At 42.0% G+C, this 23585-nt stretch overlaps 1 protein-coding gene across 1 annotated transcript in view; it reads left to right on the plus strand.

Annotated features, from left to right (window-relative positions):
- LOC124556330 (serine proteinase stubble) overlaps positions 1–23585 on the plus strand; it is a 175394-nt gene that overhangs the window by 103130 nt on the left and 48679 nt on the right. The window contains exons 4-5 of the mRNA XM_047130300.1: positions 14198–14274; positions 20759–20859. Coding sequence (XP_046986256.1) covers positions 14198–14274; positions 20759–20859 — 178 coding nt within the window. The remainder of the gene's footprint in view (positions 1–14197; positions 14275–20758; positions 20860–23585) is intronic.

Here is a 23585-nt window from a genome sequence, read left to right on the forward strand (position 1 = left end):
CACTGCTAGTTTTTGGAAATTTCAGTAGACTTTCATGGGATAGTTGGAGTCTTACTTCAAGCGTCTACCAGTCCAGGTTTTTCAGCATCTCCCATGGGTCAAAAAATTCTGTGGTCATACGTGCTGCCCTTCGCCGTATAATTCGTTATCTGTTAGATGGGAACGACCATGACTGTGCTTTTCGAATATGACTGACCGTGTAGGGGTACTTGCTTTCTCTTCGACTGTCTTTGCCTTTTCGTATGTGACTATCATAGCTTATGTGATACATCGCACACCAGTAAGAGCAAAAGCGTGGGAAATCACTAAATCTGCAAGCACGTCGTTATCGGGAAAACCAGCGTACGTAATGTGACAGAGGGTAATAGCGTCCCAGGAAAATTTCTTTCTTTCCCTTCGCATATGGTGGATGGTAAAAAAGGCTGTCGGCATGCCCGTGTAAAGTCGTGAATTTCTCCATTTTCACGGTCAGGATTATTATTTTTGATGCTCGTAGCTAGATATAAAATACTGTACTTCTCGCGCGACTTGAAATTCATGCTTTTGGATTTTCAAAAGTATCTGTAGACTTACATTTGTGTGACGCTCTGGAGTTAACCAACTATGAAATCCCATTGAAAGATCGTGCGGCTCTTCTTTGAATCTTTCTCATCTACCTCTTTAATCCACTGTAACGAAAATTATTTACAATTCGTCTGAATGAGAGGCTTGTATGCGACCTTATTAGTGGATAAGTTACACACCCTTGGAAGGCTCAAGTCTTAATCAGGGCCAACGGCAGTCATGGCGGTGCTTATCTACTACTCATAGGTTGGCAACGCGTAGCCAATGGGATGATTCTTGGACGTAACCAATGAGAGGCGAGAAGGCAGGCAATGTATTTCTGACGCCGAAATTGAAACCATTGTCTTGTTTGCTGTTTTTCAGTGTATTAATGATTTTCGAGAGAAATAATTTATGATTATAGTAGCGAGTGCTATGAAATTGATTGATTTAAGTGATTTAGTTGTGCACGGCGATGTCGTCTGTTGGTGCATGTCTCATGGATTAATTACAGAGACACGAAAATTTATCAAATGTGGTGGTGAAATGACTAAGCAATCGATCTATGCGAGCACATTGACTAAGTGAATAAAAGCTTTTTAGTTATATCATGGGAGAAGGTAGGTGGATCAATGTTTACTCATAATAGAGTACCACGTTCGATACAGCAATCAAAATTGATCTACCTACCGTCTCCCATGATCTAATTTTAAAAAATTGATCCACCTACCTCCTAGCATGATTTAATTAAAAACATTGATCCACTTCCTCAGTGTGCTCGCGCAGATCGATTGCGTAGCAACACAGAGCAGAGAAATAAAATGTCCAAATGTGTGTTAATTCCTAAGGTACCAAACTGCTGAGGCCATCAGTCCCTAGACTTACACACTACTTACACTAACTTAAACTAAGAACAACACACACACACACACACACACACACACACACACACACACACACACACACCCATGCCCGAGGGAGGACTCAAACCTCCTGTGGGAGGGGCCGCGCAATCCGTGACATGGCGCCTCGAACAGCGCGTCCACTCCGCGCGGGGCAGAGAAATATTTCTCTGCCATTTTTGAATATCTTATGGGTTACGACGCTTTTTTGGTTTACATATATAGCACAGTTTAAATAGCTGCGTCTCAAACAAGGAGCAATTAAATTTATAATACTCGTTTACAGCAATGTTCACTATTTCTTCCGAAAGTATTACTTCGAAACATGTCGTCTGGCTGCTGCTCTCTCATTTCCTGTGTAACAGTTGACACACTTTCTTTTGTTCCCATCATACTTCACGGCAAGCGCTGACAACATTCCTACATAAAACACGTAAGTACGCCGCTGTCCATATTCCACCCTTTTACCCCCTTAGTAATCCTGTGGACTATTCCTTAGAGCAACGGTTAGAGTTCCATATTGCCTCCAAAGTTTATTGAAGTGCGTGGCATTTTCTTAGCTTAACATACAAAGAACTATTGGACAGTAAGAACAACGTATTAAATTTCTGTTTTGACTATTTTTTCATGACAGTTTAGTGGCTGTAAACTGTGAACAAAATCTGCATAAGAAATCCACTGTCCTCAATGACATTACATTAATCCAGACTCATTCTAGTGTCAGTCAGTTCTCAGTCTAGTTTCACTCCAGTCTCACTGCGATCTCATTCCAGTCTCCCGCTAGTCTCACCCAAGCCTCAGTCAAGTCTCAGTCCAATCTCATTCAAGTATCAGTCCAGTCTGACTCCAGTCCCGCTCCAGTCTCCGTGCAGTCTCTGTTCGGTCTCACTCCAGCCTCACTTCAACCTCACTATAATCTCAGTTCAGTTTCACTCCAGTCTCAGTCCAGTCTCAATCAAATCTCAGCTCAGTTTCAGTCCAGTCTCACTCCAGTCACACTACAGAACCACTCATGTCTCAGTCCAGTCTCACTACAGTCTCACTACAGTCTCATCACCGTTTCACTTTCGTCTCACTCTGGTCTCACTCCATTCCTGTAGAAACAAACCTCTGACATATTGAAGGCACTCTAAGATGTACAGCTTGTTTAAGGACTTAAAAGTATAAAATATTATTGCGGTGGATAATAATATGACATTTTACTCCACACTGTGACTGACTGCGGTGAAAAAAGTGGACTAATACTGTGCATATTTCATTATTTATTTAGCGGACGTTTACATAAGAACATAGTTGTGTTTCTACTGCCTACATTATTGATAATTTCTTAAGGAAGAGACAGCAAAATATGTCTCAAGGGAGGTGGTCACATCTTGAATGAGTGTTACATTGAAACGTCACACTCGCGCATGTGTACTCTCCTTTGTCTAACATATGTAGTCAGAAGTTTTTTCGATTGTGGTTTAGGTCCTATTCTAGGGACGACATATACACACATCCAAAAAAGTTTTGCATCCCCCGGGTTCCCAGGACTCATGAAGATACACGTTGACAGTGGATATTGTATCACAGACACAGTCTCTTTGACTGTTCAGAGATGTTACTAAACCCGCCCAAAGATGTAAAAAACCATACATGAGCTGCCCTATTAGACGGAGGGGGTCCGACAGCCGATTATTTTCAGTCCAGAAAGGAAGATCACGACTCGTGTCAACAAGGGAAGTGTCCAGACGTCTCGAAGTGAACCAAAGCGATGTTGTTCGGATATGGATAGCTCTGAGCACTATGCGACTTAACTTCTGAGGTCATCAGTCGCCTAGAACTTAGAACTAATTAAACCTAACTAACCTAAGGACATCACACACATCCATGCCCGAAGCAGGATTCGAACCTGCGACCGTAGCGGTCGCTCGGCTCCAGACTGTAGCGCCCAGAACCGCACGGCCACTCCGGCCGGCCATCGGATATGGAGGAGGTACAGAGATACAGGAACTGTCGATGACATGCCTCGCTCAGGTCGCCCAAGGGCTACTACTGCAGTGAATGACCGCTACCTACGGATTATGGCTCGGAGGAACCCTGACAACAACGCCACCATCTTGAACATTGCTTTTCGTGCAGCCACAGGACGTCGTGTTACGACTCAAACTGGGCACAATAGGCTGCATGACGCGCAGTTTCACTCCCGACGTCCACGGCGATGTCCATCTATGCAACCACGACACCATGCAGCGCGGTACAGACGGGCCCAACAACATGCCAAATGGGCAGCTCAGGATTGGCATCACGTTCTCTTCACCGATGAGTGTCGCATACGCCTTCAAACAGACAATCGTCGGAGATGTATTTGGAGGCAACTCGGTCAGGTTGAATGCCTTAGACACACTGTCCAGCAAGTGCAGCAAGGTGGAGGTTACCTGCTGTTTTGGGGTGGCATTATGTGGGGCCGACGTACGCCGCTGGTGTTCATGGAAGGCGCCGTAATGGCTGTATGATACGTAAATGCCATCCTACGACCGATAGTGCAACCATATCGGCAGAATATTGGCGAAGCATTCGTTTTCATGGACGACAATTCGTGCGCCCATCGTGCACATCTTGTGAATGACTTCCTTCAGGATAACGACATCGCTTGACTAGAGTGACCAACATGTTCTCCAGACATTAACCTTATCGAACATGCCTGGGATAGATTGAAAAGGGCTGTTTATGGACGGCGTGACCTACCAACCGCTCTGAGGGATCCACACCGAATCGCCGTTGAGGAGTGGGTTCAGTTTGGACCAACAGTGCCTTGATAAACTTGTGGATAGTATGCCACGACGAATACAGGTATGCATCGATGCAAGAGGACGTGCTACTGGGTATCAGAGGTACCGGTGTTTACAGCAATCTGGACCACCACCTGTGAAGGACTCGCTGTTGGTGGTACAACATGCAATGTGAGGTTTTCATTAGCAATAAAAAGGGCGGAAATGATGTTTATGTTGATCTCTATTCCAATTTTCTGTACAGGTTCCGGAACTCTCGGAACCGAGATGATGCAAAACTTTTTTTTTTTATGTGTGTAGATTCAAGTGCCAAAAGTAATAGAGACGAAAAAGTTCATGACTGAGTGAGATTCTGTCCAGATCGGAAGGGATTTGTAGAGAAAGCGAGATGGTACTTTAAGTAAAATTCCGTTGCTACCATACATTCCTTTCTTTATGTGCATAACACTTCTTCCTTTCGGTCAGAACCAAAATTCATTACGGACCGTCATTCTGAAAGGTGACAGCAGTACTGTAATTAATTATTGTTACACTCTCACAAAAGTTAAAGCAAGCATTATCGCAAGAATTCCAAGTATCGTAAAAATAAAGTTGATGTCACATTTCCCATCCTTAAAAATGAATGAACGTTAAACTTTCATCTAATGGAAGATCACTTTTCATACATGAACACTAAAATCAAAATCCTAAAATAAGTTTCTCATCACAATTTTTGAGGTAATTTTATAGTATCTATGTGGTAACTTGTAGTAGCCAAACAACTGTAAAAGAAATGGAGATAATACTGGTGAACGATGATATGGGTCAGAAATCTAAAGTAGATCTGTTTAATAATCAACTGTGTCCTCACTGTCATTTAAAATCAATCTTATCAGTGGTTAAATGTTCAGTAATACTGTAACAGTTGAAGTAATTGAACATGACGCACCTCTGGGCGTGTTTTTGGTATTTCAGTAATTAACGACTCACATTAGCTAGTGTTCCAATAATGGATCTCTACGGTCATATCCAAGTGAAATATAATTCAGCTATAAAAAGTGTGTACATATCCCATGCGCTATAGAAAATTGGCAATTGACAATTCACCTGGGCAGACAAAGTAACCTGCTCCGATAACAATGAGTCTTGGAAATTCGTTAAGAATATCTAACAAACCAGTCATTTTCATCACTTAAGAGATGAAGATCTCATACAAAGTGGTTTAACTAAATGGGAACAAACTGCAGGAAACGATCCATGACAGGATAAGGGGCAAAAGATATCGTAAGAACAAATGTCTGGAAACGCGTTCCAAGCGAGGTACATCCACTTGAAGGTGGACATAAAAGATGTTTGCCAGGATATGTTTCAGCTTTTGAAAGTTCTCATGAGAACACACCTAGCAAGTGGGAGTGTTCTGTCTGTATAGTGTTTTAGCTCCACACACAAGGAGGCAGCGTGTTGGAGCACCATCATGACGTAGCCACATTACCCTTCATACCACCAAAGGCATGTCTTCCAGCAGGGGAGGCGGGGTCGCCCACAGGAAGTGTAGATACGCGTTGTCTATGAGACGTTGTGGAAGGATGACTGATTGCCTGAGGCGTTCGCCAATAATTCCCACCCACACGCTGAAGCTCAACCAGTGCTGATGGTTTGCTGCCACCATACCACGGGGCATCTCTGCGGTGCTGGACAAAAAGACATTTGAGACATTCACGTCGGTACTGTAGTGGATCCTGGCAAGCGTATATTTACTTCTGGCAGAGGTCGAGCAGATACTACAACACACACAAAATATTAAATCACTTTATTAAAACTTGAACAATCTGAAAAACTTAATTTGGAATCAATTTATGTTCACAGGAATGTCCATGTTTTTTTTTCCTGTCACTACACACTATAACTTATCACTTGATACAATACAGAATGATGCATCTCAATGTACAAGGGCTATGCGAAAAGTAACGAACGATAATAGCGAACTGAAAATCACAGTAAGAATACTATGAAACCTTGCACAGACGTGTTGGGCAGTGTCTCTAGTATGCCTGTAAATAGCGCGATGTATCTCTTCTCAGTTTTGGGGGCACAGTGATCGTGTAAATATACCTAGAAAGCCTGGAGTATGCAATCGTGAAGCAATTTCTGTTATGCATCGTCAGTGTGAGAGTGCATTGACTGCAGTAAAGAGACAGCGGTGCATCAGTTACAACGTACTAGAGACATGAGCACAGTATTAGTCTCTTGGAGATACGTCGGCAGGGAGCCTGTAGTATGCAATCGCAATGCAATTCCCAGTCGTATTGTCAGTGTGAGGGTGCGGGGACCTCAGTAAAGTGGCACTGGTGCATCAGTTGCAAGCTACTAGAGACCAGAGGGTGGTACTAGTCGTTTGGAGATACGTCTCCCGCCGAGTATGAGTGGTGGCCGGGAGATTTCGCCTGATTTCATGCAACCCCACGTAACGTAACTGTCATGCGCTTCCTTTCTCATGAGAGTTCTCGGCCACACATTGCGGTGGCAATGAGGACGCCCCTGCAGCATTTTCGGTGGGAAGTGTTTGATCACCCACCATACAGCCCGCACTTGGCTCAATCAGATTTCCATCTCTGCTCACTTAAACTGCTGGCTATGAACACAACATTTTGCCACAGATAAAGAGCTGCAGTCCAGCTTAAAAATTGTCGGCGAGCACAGGACGCTGCCTTCTATGATGAGGGTATTGTGAAATTCATACAACGCTACAACAGATGTCTAAGTCTGGAGCAAAAACTATGTAGAGAAGTAGCTGGAAGGTGTAGCTAGTTGTTGCAAAATGAAAAAGTTTAGATTTTCAGTCTGGTTTCCATTTCGCGTCCAATCGTTCCTCACTTTCCGAACATCCCGCGTAAAATTGACTCTAAACTTCGATGTACAGTTCTGCCTTCTACTGCAACTTGCGCTGCTGGGTCTGATTAAGACGGTGCTGTCGCCCTCGGCGATGGGGTAGAGTGTGGGGTGAGCGGCGCTGCGCTGTGACGTAAGTAATCTTCTGGCAGCAGTACCATATGGAAACTCTTGAGAGGGCGTCCCATTCGTTTCTGTGTCAGGTAGCGACTGTCCAGACTCGTGGTTCCGTCGTGAGGAACCAACTCTGACATGGAACCTCGTTCTTCCGTCGAAACCAGTCTCCACAAGCGAGTGTTGTGTAGTTGACTTACCATCCCTCTTAGAGGTAGCCTCTTCTGTTCAAAAATGTTCAAATGTGTGTGAAATCTTATGGGACTTAACTGCTAAGGTCATCAGTCTCTAAGCTTACACACTACTTAACCTAAATTATCCTAAGGAAAAACACACACACCCATGCCCGAGGGAGGACTCGAACCTCCGCCTCTTCAGTGAATAGGATGAATGACATAAATGACAGCACCGTGGTGGCCTGTGCGACGAATCAGCAACGAAACCGTTGCAACAGAGGCTAATCTGAAGGTAGTAAGATTTTCACGCCTTGCAAGTGATCCGGATAGTGGCAGTTATCGTTGGTAATGTTCACAATGGTCGTCTGGCTTACCTATGTTGGCGGACCACCTTTCTGGTAGTGATTCCGGAGTGACTGTGAAAGATCTTTTATTTCCACCTTCACATGGGCATACCTTCCTTAGAACAAATTTCTGGCCTTATGTCCATATGATCCTGTGTGCGCCTGATCGTCTCAGGCATCATTTCCTGCAGTTTCTTCCCCTTTAGCAATATTACACGGTATAACTGCACAGTACTGGGGCACAATAGAGATAACTAAAATTATTGGTCTCATTTTTTGCCATACTTACGACCACTACGGTCGTAACTGAGAATCACCGAGTAGAGAGTTGTATTCTTCCCAACAAGTGTTAACGTAAGGTGATACAGTGCAGTTTCTTTCAAGCAAATAGGTCCTGAATAATATCTCTGGCGTTCTGGGTGATTTGGACGGTTTTATCACTCGCTGCAGAAACTCTGCCCCTTGAAGCCATTATTCTCTTGTACTTCTTCGTTTTCTGTCGCAATTAAACTGGCTCGTACACGCAGCTGTGGAGTTCGTGAGTCAGCACCGACCGAGCCACGCTCACTCGCTCGTCGACGACCAGGATACGAGCTCCAACTTCCACACCGGCGGATTCCACGCCTCGCCGCCAAAACGGCGGCCGCACGTCTACTACACTTACCCGACTAACAACCACATCGACTACTGGTCTGCGAGCAAGCCTCACGGGCACGGCTACCAAAGCACTACCGCCAGGCCGGGCACCTCGTACTACAGGCCGCCAGAACCCGGCCGGCCCCCGTACCAGACGTCCGACCACGGCCCGCTGGACCATCACCTGTCCTATCACGACGCCGGGAAGCCGCCTTACGGAAGTTTCCCCCCGTACACGCGGCCACACTACAGTTACAGCTACGAGAACCCGCCGGGTTACGCTCACAAGCCGGGTCAGGGGATAGGCATAATCGAGGCCTTGGTGACGCCTCGGCCCGAGATCGTGGTGCGGCCCGCTCCAGACCAGCACAGCCTCAGCCACAGACCGCCGCCGGACCCCGACTCTCGCGGTACGCACCGCCCCTGCTCTTCACTCCGTCTCTTCTGTAGCTGCACTCTTTCCCACACGTAGTTCGTAATTTCACAGTAGAAGCACACCAGGCGTAGAAAGTCTGTTTCAAACTATCGCTTCTCGCATGCTGTAGGCAAATACAGTCGATGGCTTCTCATTGCACGGAGTACTCCTTATCTGCTCTCATGTCACTCCTTCCTAAGTTCACACTATTAGGTTTCCACTTTGGGGGTGACCAACAAAATACGTTTCCATATTCACTTCTGATCTATTACGCATGTGTAGTTCAGCGTATTGTCCCAGCATATGTTTCTGATACCCTTTGTCATGTTTCTAAGTATGTGACTACATCGTCACATTGTTTATAAAGCCTACGTTTCGGCTAATGCTGCAGGTGACATTCATCAGGGAGATTTACCGGGTGATCAAAGAGTCAGTATAAATTTGAAAACTTAATAAACCACGGAATAATGTAGATAGAGAGGTAAAAACTGACATACATGCTTGGAATGACATGGGGTTTTATTAGAACAAAAAAAAAAAAAAAAAAAAAAGACAACAAAGTTCACAAAATGTCCGACAGATGGCGCTGGACAGCAAAACGTCAGTGGCTGCGCATGACAATCGTGTATAAAAGGAGCTGTAATGAGAGAGAATCAGATGGTTGGTTGGTTGTTTTTGGGGAAGGAGACCAGACAGCGAGGTCATCGGTCTCATCGGAATAGGGAAGGACGGGGAAGGAAATCGGCCGTGCCCTTTGAAAGGAACCATCCCGGCATTTGCCTGGAGCGATTTAGGGAAATCACGGAAAGCCTAAATCAGGATGGCCGGACGCGGGATTGAACCGTCGTCCTCCCGAATGCGAGTCCAGTGTCTAACCACTGCGCCACCTCGCTCGGTGAGAATCAGATGCGCCAGCAGTCGCAGCATGTTGACGTTACCTGAAAAGGCGCTTTTAGTGAAGCTGTATTATCAGAATGGGGAATGTTCTAGTTCAGCGTTACGATCCTATCGCCATTGGAAGGGGATTCGAACGGGTAAAGGTCCGTTGACAAATAGAGCTGTGGCGAGAATAATTTCGAAGTTCGAAGCCACGGGTTGTTTAGACGATAGACCGCGTAGTGGCCGACTGAGCACAAGGCGTAATGCTGCTGAGACAGCTCAGGAAGAAATGGAGACTATTGCGGGTTCGTCTATGCACGGGGAAGTCAGCGCTCGTGCAGTCGCACGTTGCACCGGCATTCCATACACTACTGTTTGGTTGGCACTGAGGCGTACCCTCCGACGCTATACGTACAAAATCCATCGGCGTTGTGAACTGTTAGGTGGCGATTTAGTGAAGCGGAGGGCATTTGCGGTGTGGGCGTTTCAAAAGATGGCGGAAGATGACGATTGGTTGAGTAACATGTTGTGGACCGACGAAGCTCATTACACGCTCCGACGGTCTGTCAACGCCCACAACTGCAGCATGTGTGTCAATTTGTACCTCTCTATGTACATTATTCCGAGATTTATTCAGTTTTCAAATTTATACTGACTTTTTGATCACCCGGTATTTACTACCCAACGTTTCAGATACTGTCAAAGTGGTCTTCATGCAAGGTGATTTATTTAATGACCAACGCTTCAGGCACTGATGGAGAGGCATTCGTCAGAGTGATTTACTTATTGACCAACGTTCCAGATACTTAACTTTTTATACCTGGGATTCACAGTCATGTAGAACTTTATAAAAGACATCATATTTACGCCAGTAACTGTAACACTTTCTTTATTTCACGATTGCAATTTCGGCCTTAGGCCATTATCAAGTGAAGCTGAAAAATACAGAATGTTTTTAAATTATTTCACAAAATCGTTGTGTATCCACACAGAGAAAAACAATATCTGTAATCCCATTACGCGCCAAAACGGCTACCAGAAGCCTGTAAACAGTAATCTGCTGCTGCAGTTTAGTGCATGAGCATTTTCGTGATGGGCCAACGAACATGAGTTTCCACAGACTATGTTGTTGTATGCCATATGGATATGTGTGCTCGCACTATGTAACAGCGTCACCAATGTATTTAATAGTAATGACAGCGACATATAAATGTGTCAGCTCATTTTAGGTTGACATGGCTTAATAGCCATAACATGTAAGTAACATGCTTACTCATTTGCATTTTTATCCTGTATAATCGGCAGAGTATCAAGATAGATAACGATTTTGTCAAATAATTTAAAAACATTCTGTATTTTTCAGCTTCACTTGATAATGGCCTAAGGCCGAAATTTCAATCGTGAAATAAAGAAAGTGTTACAGTCACTGCCGTAAATATGTCTTTTATAAAGTACCAGATACTGTTGACGCGACTTTCATCATGGTGATTTGTTACTGTCCAACGTCTGAGATACTGTTGAAGTGACATTCGTCAGGGTGAATTATTTACTGACCAACGTTTCAGTTACTATTGGCGTCGCCTTCATCAGAGTTTCTGACCACACTTCAGACACTATTGAAATGATCTTCACCAAAGTGGTTTATTTACTGACCAACGTTTCAGATACTGTTGAAATAACATACATGAGCGTAATTTATTTACTGAACAAACGTTCAAGACACTCTTGAAGTGGTATTCATCAGGGAGATTTATTAGTGGCAACAAATAAATGACGCTGATAGTGGCCACTTGCAACAGTTTTATAAACAACGTGATGACGCTGTCACATACCTGGAAACATTTTATTTAAGTTTTTGTGTTTTCTTGACATCATTCTCATTAACGACGGAACATTAGCCAGCTGTTCATGGTTTTCTAAAGGAATCGGCCTCGGCCTTATTGAAGAAATCATCTATAATCCTATGAGGTGATTTAGGAACACTACGGAGAACGTAAATCAGGATATAGGGGTATAGATTACTCCCGAGTATAGATCCAATGCTGCATTTCTTCCTAATCGCCTAATCGTTTGACTGAATCAGCTTTCATCGAATCCTTGAAGTCTGTGTTAAAATGGAAACTAGGACTGTAAGCATCAAATTATAGATGTAATGAGGGAGGGTGGGGGGGGGGGGGGAGTGTTGCAGTAAGCGCCTAAACTTGGAAATTTGTGGTAAGATCTTATGGGACGAAACTGCTGAGGTCATCGGTCCCTAAACTTACATACTACTTAATCTAACGTAAACTAACTTACGATAAAGACAACACACACACCCATGCCCGAGGGATGACTCGAACCTCCGACTGGGCGAGCCACGCGGCATGCGGACCGTAACAAGGTGCCACAGACCACGCGGCTACCCCGAGTGGCAAATACGTACTCCACACAGTTATAATTTGATTGCTTCCTCATCATTGAAGGGTCCTATTGACGTTTAAGTCATTAGAAAAAAAAGAAAGAAAACAAGCTCGTACTGGACAAGGGTAAGTTGACATAATTATCCTTGCCTTCGCCGAACTGATTTAGAAAGCCTATGGTAAACTAACATCAGGGTAGTCAGACGCGTAGTGAATTCCACTACTCCTGAGACGAGTCTTGTATTACTTCGCTTTGCGGGGCATAAATGGAAGAGAACAGGAAGAATTTGATATCGAAAACCAGAGCCAGTAACATTAGTTGATTATGCAGCTGTCTATATATTTGGCATTTGTCGTCATCTGCAGCTTTAGTTGGTGTATCCATACCAGAATCGTCGAGTTTGAAAAGTCTAATTTTAATTTCACTTACCGGATGAGGTGGTCCAGTTGTTAACGCAGCGGACTCATATTTGGGAAGAGTGGGTTTCAAAGATCCTTTCAACATTCGGAATTAAGATTTTCCCTGTTTTCCCAAAATGAAAATGACCAAAGACCTACGCCATCGTTCCCTATCCGATTTTCGGCTACACATCTAACAAATCGTAGTCGACGAACATTAAACCCTTAATCTTCTTTACTCTCTTTCCAGTTATCATCATAATTTAACGTACATGAATTTTAGCCCAATAGCTGTGCAGTTGTGAAAAATAAGTCATGGGCGCATCGTATTTCCTAGTTACGTTAATATGCTGAGATTTCCTATAGGTATGAAAAATCTGTGTAGTTATCTGTTAAACGGAATTGACTTGGAGAGTAAGAAATTTATCCTTTCAGACGTTCGTACACATATAAAGAAACAAAACACTTCTATCAATAGATTGCATGTTTCTTCCTAAATTATTGCGTGCGTAGCAGGCAAGGAAGGCATTTTCTAAATGAAATCTTCGTAAATGCTTTACAGAGCTCTCAAATTCTTCGCTCCATCTCCCCTCCCTCTCTCATCCTGGATACGAAAGGTAAAAATTATGTTTCATTCCACATAGCATCGGAAAAATGGATCAAATATTCATTCTCTTAAACACTTTTGCTAGTAAAACATGTTTAAGTGTAGTTTTGATACGATTCAATAATGGAGATAAAATATGTATGAAAAGCCCACTGGATATTTCTTAAAATTAAATAATTATCTAATTGAAATTTTGGAAATTTGTGGCAAGGACTAGGGGACCAAACTGCTGAGGTCATCGGACCCTAGGCTTACACACTACTTAATCTAACCCAAATTAACTTACGTAAGGAAAACACACACACCCATGCCTGAGGGAGGAGTCGAACCTCCGACGAGGGCAACCGCGCGAACCATGACAAGGCGCCTGAGACCGCACGGCTACCCGTCGCGGCATTATTAGTTGAAAGGAAAAGAAGTAACAGCTAGCATCTTATGACAGTTCCCATTTCCAAATTTTTTTATCAAAATTTCGTAACAAGGAAAATTATTTACTAGTGGCTCAAACAAGAGGAATGACAAAACGAATAGAAAAATTCGTCATATAAAATTTTTTTTAAAGCCTTACATGTTCTAAATAAGCAGTTTAAAAGCAGGTTTTTATCTGCAATACAAAAGAATAAAAATTAACTAGGACGCCTTAGATAACGAACACAAGAACCGGAATATTCGTTTGCTGCATATAAGCGACTGGTTTAGAAGTTTGGTGCAAGGAGTAATAATAATTATATATTACGCGAAGAGCGCATGAAGGAGATTCGTGAAAACTAGAGCATAATGTGCTCTTTATCATAAGGATATGGGTTATAAATGAAATGAAAGCGTCTATGATTGTACTCAGAAAAATTCTGCGATACAATTCAAATTTGGTGCTTGGAATAGCTCTGCATATCTTACAGTATTTGCACGTTGGTGTTATACACTGTATTTTACCTCTGCTTCTGGTTCATTCCGTCATTAAATGTTGTATGTGCATGGCATCAAGATTTTCTTTCATATCTGCACATCCTGCTGTTTTTAGCTACATTGGCTGTAACTAAAGCAAAAGACGGCACAGCATGCTCCGTCACTTTTCTGCGTTGAATAACACCTTCAGATTGTCCAAATGAATCGATTCAAGAACAGCAAAAACTGTATTTTACAGGTTGTGGAGAGCTGTACACACGGAGCAACAGGATTGTCGGTGGACACAACACGAACTTTGGAAGCCATCCCTGGCAGGTGTGTTGCCTTTGAATTAATAATTCTTGCACATTTGTGGTAATGGGTATTTTCAGTGCTATACTGCTCTAATTTCCTTGAAACCATGATCAGAATAATACTCAAAGTTTCCTACCACAAACATTGCTCTATGTAAAAATTTTAATGTACACCTCATTTTGCCTCCGTTGTTCAGTATATGACAGACCTTTTAAAAAAAGTGATTTTCAGAGGCTGTCCGGTAAAACAGAGGCTGAAAAATAGCTTTCTGTATCTAATGTAACTACTGTTGTAGTAATGCAAGCAGTTCAAGATATTAGTGACTTAGCAGAAACCGTCTCCAGTAGTCACATGTGGAGACAGGACAAAAAATGTATCATCGGGGTATTAACAAAGGCTATATCAAAAATTTGTTGGTTAAAGTAAGATTATTGTGACTGGAGTCTGAATATATAATCGTAGGAGAGCAACTTTAGCCTTTCCGTTACGAGTAATAAATACACATCAGTACCAATTTTTACACTGGAATTGCTGTTGTTAATTTATACATATTTCAGTTCCATTTCACCTTGTCAAAATGTTTGAATTCTGTAAGTCTTAACAAAGAGTGGGAAGATATTTACCACTAAAATAAACGAGCTTTGTGTCACAGTTCAAACTGGCGCGAGTGATACAGAAAATAGCTAGGGGTCCAAAAAATAATTAGACAACCTCAATCAGAAAGACAGCATAGGTTTTCTGAATCTTGCTCATTACAAAACATGTCAAAATATGCTAATGATGTTGAAATCCGGCACCTGAGGATGTTCAGTGAATCTAACCGGTAATGAAAATTAAAGAATTTCTTAACCGAGATGATCTGATAACACTGATTGGAATATAAACAATGAAGATATTATCCATCCAAAACATGTAAGTGTATTTTGAGGATGGTGAGCTGAATGTCTGAATAATTCTCTATCGTCTTGAACTGAATTTGTGTGTCCTTAAAGCCTTCATACTTTCAGCATTTAATTGACTTTGCAATTTTACAAGTACATCGGAAAGTTCTTGCGTCTTCTACGATCTACGAAAATAAGAAGAAAAGGAAGAAAAACAACCTGTACGTGGTGTATTAGTGATGTAGTGTCTTAACCACTACACTCATATTCCGAGTAGTTGGGTCCGAATTCTGTTCAGTCCATCGATGATACTTAGAAATGTCTCTTTAATGTGGAGTTTGCACTGAAATTACATCACAGCTTGAATTGTTGAACCATATTGACTCTAAAGACATACATGCTACAATAACGCTCAAGAGTAAAATTATAAAAGTACACATGAATAAGAAACTTCAGCTGTATCTAGAACCATTTGACACATGAATATCTTTAAGAAGTAAAGCAAACATTACAAGATTAACTACTGAATGGACTTGTAGCTAAAATAGCAGGACTTACGTTGCACAACGAGTTACATTTTTTATGGGTATTAGCACGAATTCGACATTTAGTTCATCAGATTCGGAAGGTATCAATAATAATCTGCTACGGGTTCTTAGAACATGAACCCCATATAAGACTGAGAGTCCGTTCCTCACCAATGTAATATAACCTACTGTCGCCCCTCGCAACTATATTCCAAGCGATATTTAATTATGCACTCACGTTACACAGTATGTAGTAAAGTACAAAATATATATAGACTCTACAATTACTTATATTACAAATTCATGGACCGCTTTCAAGTAAATTTCTTAAATTTATACACATTTTTTTTCTTTTTTAAGAATCAGTAAAGTAACAAGTGGGGCAGTCAAGTGAAAAACGAACCCCCGCCGCAATGGTACCATGCAATGGTCCAATTCAAAAGTAATGATCACACGCGCTTACATATTTATCCCACTGGGAATGTAAGCATCAAATTATAGATGTAATGAGGGAGGGGGGGGGGGGGGAGTGTTGCAGCAAGTGCCTAAACTTGGAAATTTGTGGTAAGATCTTATGGGACGAAACTGCCTAAGGCCAAATTTCAATCGTGAAATAAAGAAAGTGTTACAGTCACTGGCGTAAATATGATGTCTTCTATAAAGTACCAGATTCCTGTTTCGTTGAACAAGGTAGGTCACTGACTGGTCCACAACCGCTCCCACTCTTCCACTTCCTCGTACGACTGAAACTGGTGCCTACACATGTCTTTCTTCAGGTCCCCATGGATGTGGAAAATCACACCGTGAAAGATCCGGTGCTGTGCGGAGCATGTTGCAGTGTTTCCAACTAAATCGCTGAAGCGTGGCCTTCGTCCGATGGGCAATGTGGGGGCGGGCGTTATCGTACAACAGGATGGTTGCGTCCGACAGAATCCCTAGGCGTTTTGAATTTATGGCGTGCCGCAGTTTCTGCAAATTGTCTTCATAACACTGCGCATTGATTACTCGACGAGCAGAGAAAGCATCCTTTTGCACGATATCGCCTCCACACCGTCACTCGGACGAAGGCTATGCTTCGGCAATTTGATTGGAAAACACAGCCAGGATATTTCACCGTGTGATTTTCACACCGTTGCCGACCTGAAGAAAGATATGTGTGGGAGTCGGTTGCTGTCGGATTAGGAAGTGCAAGAGTGGATGCTGTTGTGAATCAGTCGGCTGCCAACCGCCAGGAATTGATCCGCTCGTCTCCCAACGGAATAAATGTTTCAAAGCGTGTTGTGATTACTTTTAAGTGGAACCATTTCATGGTCCCATTGTGGTGGTTGTTCGGTTTTCATTTGACTACTCCTTATACATTATTTATGTTTGTAAGGTCTTTAATATCAGTATTTTGGTACAGTCACAGATTATGTGTTTCTAAATTTCTTTACTAGATACAAATAAAAAATGAAATATGATGGAAGACTTTTGTTCTCTTTAAACCTATGACCTACGAAGGAGTCTGAAGAATGTAGCTTAAACCTGTATACAAAATAAAGTAGGTGCAACTACATGATAAGTTAGTTAATCCTATTGACGAAGTCACTATTGAAATCAAAGTAATTAACAGGATGAAACATGTGATGAGAGCACTAGTCGTGGTGTGCGTGAGTGACCTCTTTCTCGTCATAAGGAGTTCTGTAAACTTTTGCCATGAATTTAAAAGAAAGTCACGTACGATTGCTTACGAAACTATGAAGAAAAATTTCAGAAAGCAGTAATTACATCCTCATCTTCATTAGTGCAGCTTCCTAAACAATGTATTATGAATTCAGTGTGTTAAAAAGTGAGGTTATTAGTAAACGTCTTCTAACATTCTGCGTGGTGTCTGTTTGTTCTATACCGTGTCTCCCTACCACTTTCGCGCAACGACGCTCTGAGCGTGTTTTTTAGGGAATTGACTAGTTTGAACCTGGGACCTGTTGCTGGTAAGGAGACGCCAGACCACACATAACATGTAAAGTTCAGAATGATGATATAACCAAATACTTAATGGTTTCAGCGCCAGCTCCAGTCCCTGTAAAAGAATCTTAATACTAACTAAATTTAGTGGAAGGGGTTCAAGGTTTTCCTATTTTTAGTTAGCTGGTAAAATAACGTCGAAAAAGCAGTTAAGTTTACCATTGGAAATTTTATTCTACTCACAAAACATTGTTTATAAATTGCACTATTGATAAAAGGAAATGTTTTAATATAGGACGATAAAAACCAACTGCGTTCAACAAAAATGTGAACGAATATTCCCTGAATGGGTTTCCAAGTTCTAAAATGGATCGAAGGATGACCTATGCCATATCACATCTATAATCTAGTTTTAATTAAGTTTCACAAGAGAGAAAACTATCAAAATGGTCTACAGTGACCCTCAATTATCTTTAATTACTTATCTAACTTGTTGTACATTACAGTGGCTGATGTGGCTTCACAATAACTATATAACAGAAAAATTATCGCGTTTCAGATTTTTACTTAAAGTGGCAAATGTGAACACCATGAGCTTTAATTGACGATCGACACTAGTATTACGCAAAAAGAGAGTGTAACAGACGAGACTTCTGCAGTTCTGAGTGAAGCTTTATGCGCTGTTATGCGGCATCGCGTGCGTTCATTACCTTGTCGGTGTTCGTCAGGGGGCGGCGGGCAGCACACCTCCGCTCACCTCGCCGTCTCGGAAGCAACTCTCCTTACTACAATTTACCGAAGTTGGTTTAAAAAAAAAACTATCTGGCTGTGTTTTCATCTGACCAATCAGGGTCTCAGTGTTAACCTTAAGCTCCACCTACAAAAATTCTGCCTATCCAATGAGAAACATTATACTTTTCGTGGTGGGGCAATGTTTTTAAAGTTTGAAACGTAACAGAGACACGAAAAAGTCTCACGCTAAAACTTGCAGCTGGTGTGGTCCTTTTTAGTGTTATCGTAAGATCTATACTGTTCTTCTGGAGGGCTCTATCCTTTAACATGGGCTGGGGGGTGGTCCTGACGTAACAGAGACGCGAAAAAGTCTCACGCTAAAACTTACGGGTGGTGTGGCCCTTTTTGTGTTATCGTAAGATCTATACTGTTCTTCTGGAGGGCTCTAGCTTTTAACATGGGCTGGGGGTGGTCCTGACGTAATAGAGACGCGAAAAAGTCTCAGGCTAAAACTTGCGGTTGGGGTGTGGTCCTAGCGGTTAGCTGGCAACGTGGGTGTCCGTTCCTTATCGTAGGGCCTCCCAGCTTAACACGGTTCTGCTCTCGGCTTCTGTTCTCGTTTCTCCCCTCGGAACTGCGTCTGTCTCACGGTGGGAAGGTATGACATGCATTTAGGCATTCTTGTGTTAGTCTGTGGTATTCCATTTGCTCACTCGTTACTCGTATTACTTTGGTTAACTTAATGTCACGATTTATTCGGACTTACGTGACATACTACTGGATTTGCTTATCATGTCAGGGTTTTCATGGAAGGTGTTGGATTTGCCTGACCAAAAAAAAAAAAAAAAATGGCTCTGAGCACTATGGGACTTAACTGCTGAGGTCATCAGTCCCCTAGAGCTTAGAACTACTTAAACCTAATTAACCTAAGGACATCACACACATCCATGCCCGAGGCAGGATTCGAACCTGCGACCGTAGCGGTCGCGCGGTTCCGGACTGTAGCGCCTAGAACCGCTCGGCCACCCCGGCCAGCTGTGCCTGACACCTTACAGTCTTAATCATAACAATCACGCAGGTTTTGTCTCCAAGTAGGGTTGCCATAACCCAAGGACAAAAATAAAGGACAAAATTCGGTGATTATAAAGATGATAGGCATTGTTTTCTGTTGCGTACCTACAATGTACTTACCCACACACTTTGCAAATAGCCTCATGTTCGTTTCTTCCAAGTTTAATACTTGGAAACGCATCAATATATTCTTCTCGAAAATGTACTTTTCGTTTAGAGATTTTAAATTGCAAATTCCGTGCAATAACATCACCAGAAGTACACCTCGTACAGCTGAATGTTAACTTTACATGACCAAATAACATCAGATACCGACAGCAGAGATGTTGTAAACCAACAGCGGAAAACTGAAACAATCGCAAAGAATCGATTATTGCACTGCCTCCACAGTCTGTTCTGAAAATAGCCGAGCGATTCTGAAGTGACACTGAATATCAGCACAGGTTTCAACGGCTATCGTCAAGTATGCAGGAGTTATGAAACACTTGATCGGTGGCCTGTGGCAAAACTTGCGTAGAATTTTTTTTTTACTTACTAGTCACTTCTTTCGCGGAAATTTTCCTCTTCGTCCAGGATACTCGTCCTCGAACATAAAATCGCGGATTGTCCGCGAAATCCGCGACGTATGGCAACCCTATCTCGAAGGTCCACTGCAGACAACTAGCGAGTAAGAGCATTCTACTTGACTTATAAACAGTACAAGGGACATTCATATTAAAACAAGTCAGATGAAAAAAAGTAAATAAACTGTTTATTATTTTAAAAGTAATCGCTGTAACTATTAATACATTTATCCCATTTGAGTCAAGACGATCAACGTCTTCATGGAAAAATGTTTGCAGTTGGCTACGCAACCACTATTGAATCCAAGCAAATACCTCTACGTCAGAAGCAAACAGAAGGCCAAAAATGTCTTTGTTCACAGCTCCAAAAAATGAGAATTACATGGTGAATATCGGAACTATAGTGACGATGTGTAAAGGCTTCCATGCAAAACTTCTGCAGCATAATCGAAACAATCTTGGCAACATGTGCCAATGAAGGCAATGACCCTCTTGTCTCGCAGTAAGACAAATGTATCAACAATTATGGCGGTTACTTTTGAAATAATAAGCGGTTTACTTACTTTTTCCCATTTGTCCCGATTTCATTTGACTGCCCCTAATAATTACAAACTGATCTTTTCGTCGTTCATCACACAGTCCTAGGCTGTTTTCTGGCAGTGTGTAGGACTTCCTCGGTGAATATGTCAAACATTGTTGAGTGTTTCCATATTACTCCACTATTTTCGTGGGTTACTAAGTTGTGTTCTTGTATCCACATACACTAGAAATATTGTTATTGTTTCAGGTTGCGCTGATTAAGACTGGATTCCTGTCGAAGAAGTTATCTTGCGGAGGAGCACTGCTGAACAGCCGCTGGGTCGTCACCGCCGCGCACTGCGTCGCTACGTGAGTCTCACCGTCACTGCAGCTCCTAATAACCGCGGAGACACAGCGGGAAATCAATGCACATAGTGAAACCTATCTCCACCGACAACATTTAGGAGGTTGTTCACAGATGTTTTCTGAGTATTTTGGTATAAGAGACCCATGGTCTTCACTAGATCGCTGCAGAGTAATTCCATTTCGTTTGATTTCTTACTCCAATTTGTCACTGAATCTGTATTGCACTTTGCTCTTCGCTCTAAAGCTTGAACTTAGCGCTGCTCAGTTTTTTTTCCTCTGATGTGTTTACCGGAAATGTTAATTGAAAGTTAATAATGTTTCACAGCAGTATGGATAGCTCTGCTAATGAGGAGTTGGTCGACGTCTACCTCGTCTGTGGATTTACTGAATGCAGTGGAAGAGCAGCAGAAAGATTCTACGCTGGTCTGTTCACCCAGCGACGGCAACCGTATCACAGTACTTCTGCAACTGTGGATAAGCTTTTATAAGAAACCAGTATTCCGCGTTGGGATGTCCACATATTACAGATTTTTCCAGTGTTTTGAAGGTTTCTCACATCAACAGTGGTAACATTATAACAAACAGAATAATACATAGTAACAGTATTACTCTCTAACGAGGCACTAGAGACCATGGTATAACCAAAGCAATGAGAAAATGTCCCTGGACAACCTCTTAAATTTTGTCAGTGAAGCTCGAGTCCACCCTCTGTAAGTGTGTGTGTGTGTGTGTGTGTGTGTGTGTGTGTGTAACATGAGACATTAGCATAATGACCGTAATAGGGGACATCCGGAAGATATAGCTTTTGTTTCTTATGCTGCTAGACTAGCCCAACAGTATACAATGTATAAAATATTTATAGCTGTCTCACCTCGTCAGTATATCGTTCCCCGAAAGGCCAAAAGTAAATTACGTGAAAAATGCCTAATTAGGCTGAAAGATGGTTTCAGGCTGTTAGATCGTGTATGTATGTAGTACCAGAGTACAGAACATATTATTAGATAGAAAAAATATCACATTCCGTGATATAAAACGTTTCTGATGTGCTGGATTTCACCTGCCTTATTATTAAACTGAATATGCTTTCTACAGCGCCGTTACTCAAGTTGAGGCAAGAGTAGGCATAAATATACCGGAACAGAGTAAATCATACAACTTTTAAAATAATTCATAAATCGATACTGCAAGATAATTTCCTAATTAGTGAAAGCAGAAGTACAACCGTTTGTTCGTCAACATTCTTGTATTTTTTCATTACGTGAATAAGGTTCCTTGGCTCCCACGGAGACGAGTCTCTAGGACGTGGAAAGTATTCAAAGATGTAGCTTTGCTTAAATACAGCAGAATATAATGATTTAAAAGAACGATACATTGTAATACTACAGTGTTGAAAATCAATTATGTTTGTACTTCAGCACGTTATAATTAATACTACCTGTGGATATACCATTTATGGAGAAGGAGTTAACAATAGAAAATTCCTTTGTTCTCTTTTACCGCCTCTCGAGTTTAAACCACTTTAGTGGCCTGCCTGTCAACTTTGCTGCTTTCTTATTCAAGGGGATTCTTAAGTTGCACTTATCTTTCACTGTAACAGTCTCAAGAAATTTCATATGCTCTAACAGCATGTGGAATACGTGTGTACTCAATTTTACGACCCCTTGACGTATTTATACTAGTATTATAGTGATGATACTATTTCTTATAGGAAAAAGAGAAATATTGTTACGAAAAAGGTTATTAATGAATTTATTTACTGTGAACAGTTGTCATAACACAAAGTTTTTAAAAAGATCGCTGTAGGACAGCAAATCATACCTCCTGCAACACACTTCTTTATTCGCGAAAATGGTTTTTTTTCTGTGACTCGCGATAGCTCTGGAAATGATTCATCTAAATGACCAGCCGACCATCCCGCTATTTTCATACTGTTAACAAGGTAACGTTAAAACGTGTTTGAGAACCAGCAAACAGTTGGCTCCTGAATGATGCAACAGAATGCTGGTAACTGAAGAGATTCGAATACTCACGTTTTCTCCTACTCAGTATGTTTCGTGGAACCAGGACAGACATAAAGCATCTAACTAACGGTGTATCTGAAATGTTTTCACAGTTGCGAATATGGACAACCATCAGATGCATAATGGATGACTACAATGAAAATTTGTGCCGGATCGAGACTCGAACCCGGATTTCCCGCTTATCTCGAGGGGTGGCCTTACCATTTGGCTATCCGAGTACGACTAGCGGTCCGACCCAAACTTCCAAATGTTGTCAACCATGTGTCTACAAGCTGTACTTGTACATCCAGTATGTATATTCCAGTACAGGGGAGACATTTTGCTTAAAAGTCGCTTCCCCGGTGTCAGCGGGTAAATACGATATTGCAGTGCCAGTAATATTCCGAATTATGATGCAATGTTCCTTCTGTCGTGCGCGCATGTCCGAAGGAACTTCGTATTGTAATTCGGAATGACACTGGCACTGCAATATCTTAACTAAAGTTATGGTGAATCCATGGAGAAGTTCCTTTGTTCTTTTCTTTATCTTCATTGTCGTGCTGTCTCATCTGTACGCATTTGAAGATAGGATTTGGTAATAGATTTCGCCGTACCCACCAGTGCATTTACTAAGTGATCTAATTCCACAACGTATTTTATATTATTCATTTTTTACTGTTCTGACAGAGAAGGGTAGTTATTACTGTTCTTTTCCTTGTCATATCCTGA

The sequence above is a fragment of the Schistocerca americana genome, chromosome X, assembly GCF_021461395.2.
Source record: "Schistocerca americana isolate TAMUIC-IGC-003095 chromosome X, iqSchAmer2.1, whole genome shotgun sequence".
NCBI classification, from domain to species: Eukaryota; Metazoa; Arthropoda; class Insecta; order Orthoptera; family Acrididae; genus Schistocerca; species Schistocerca americana.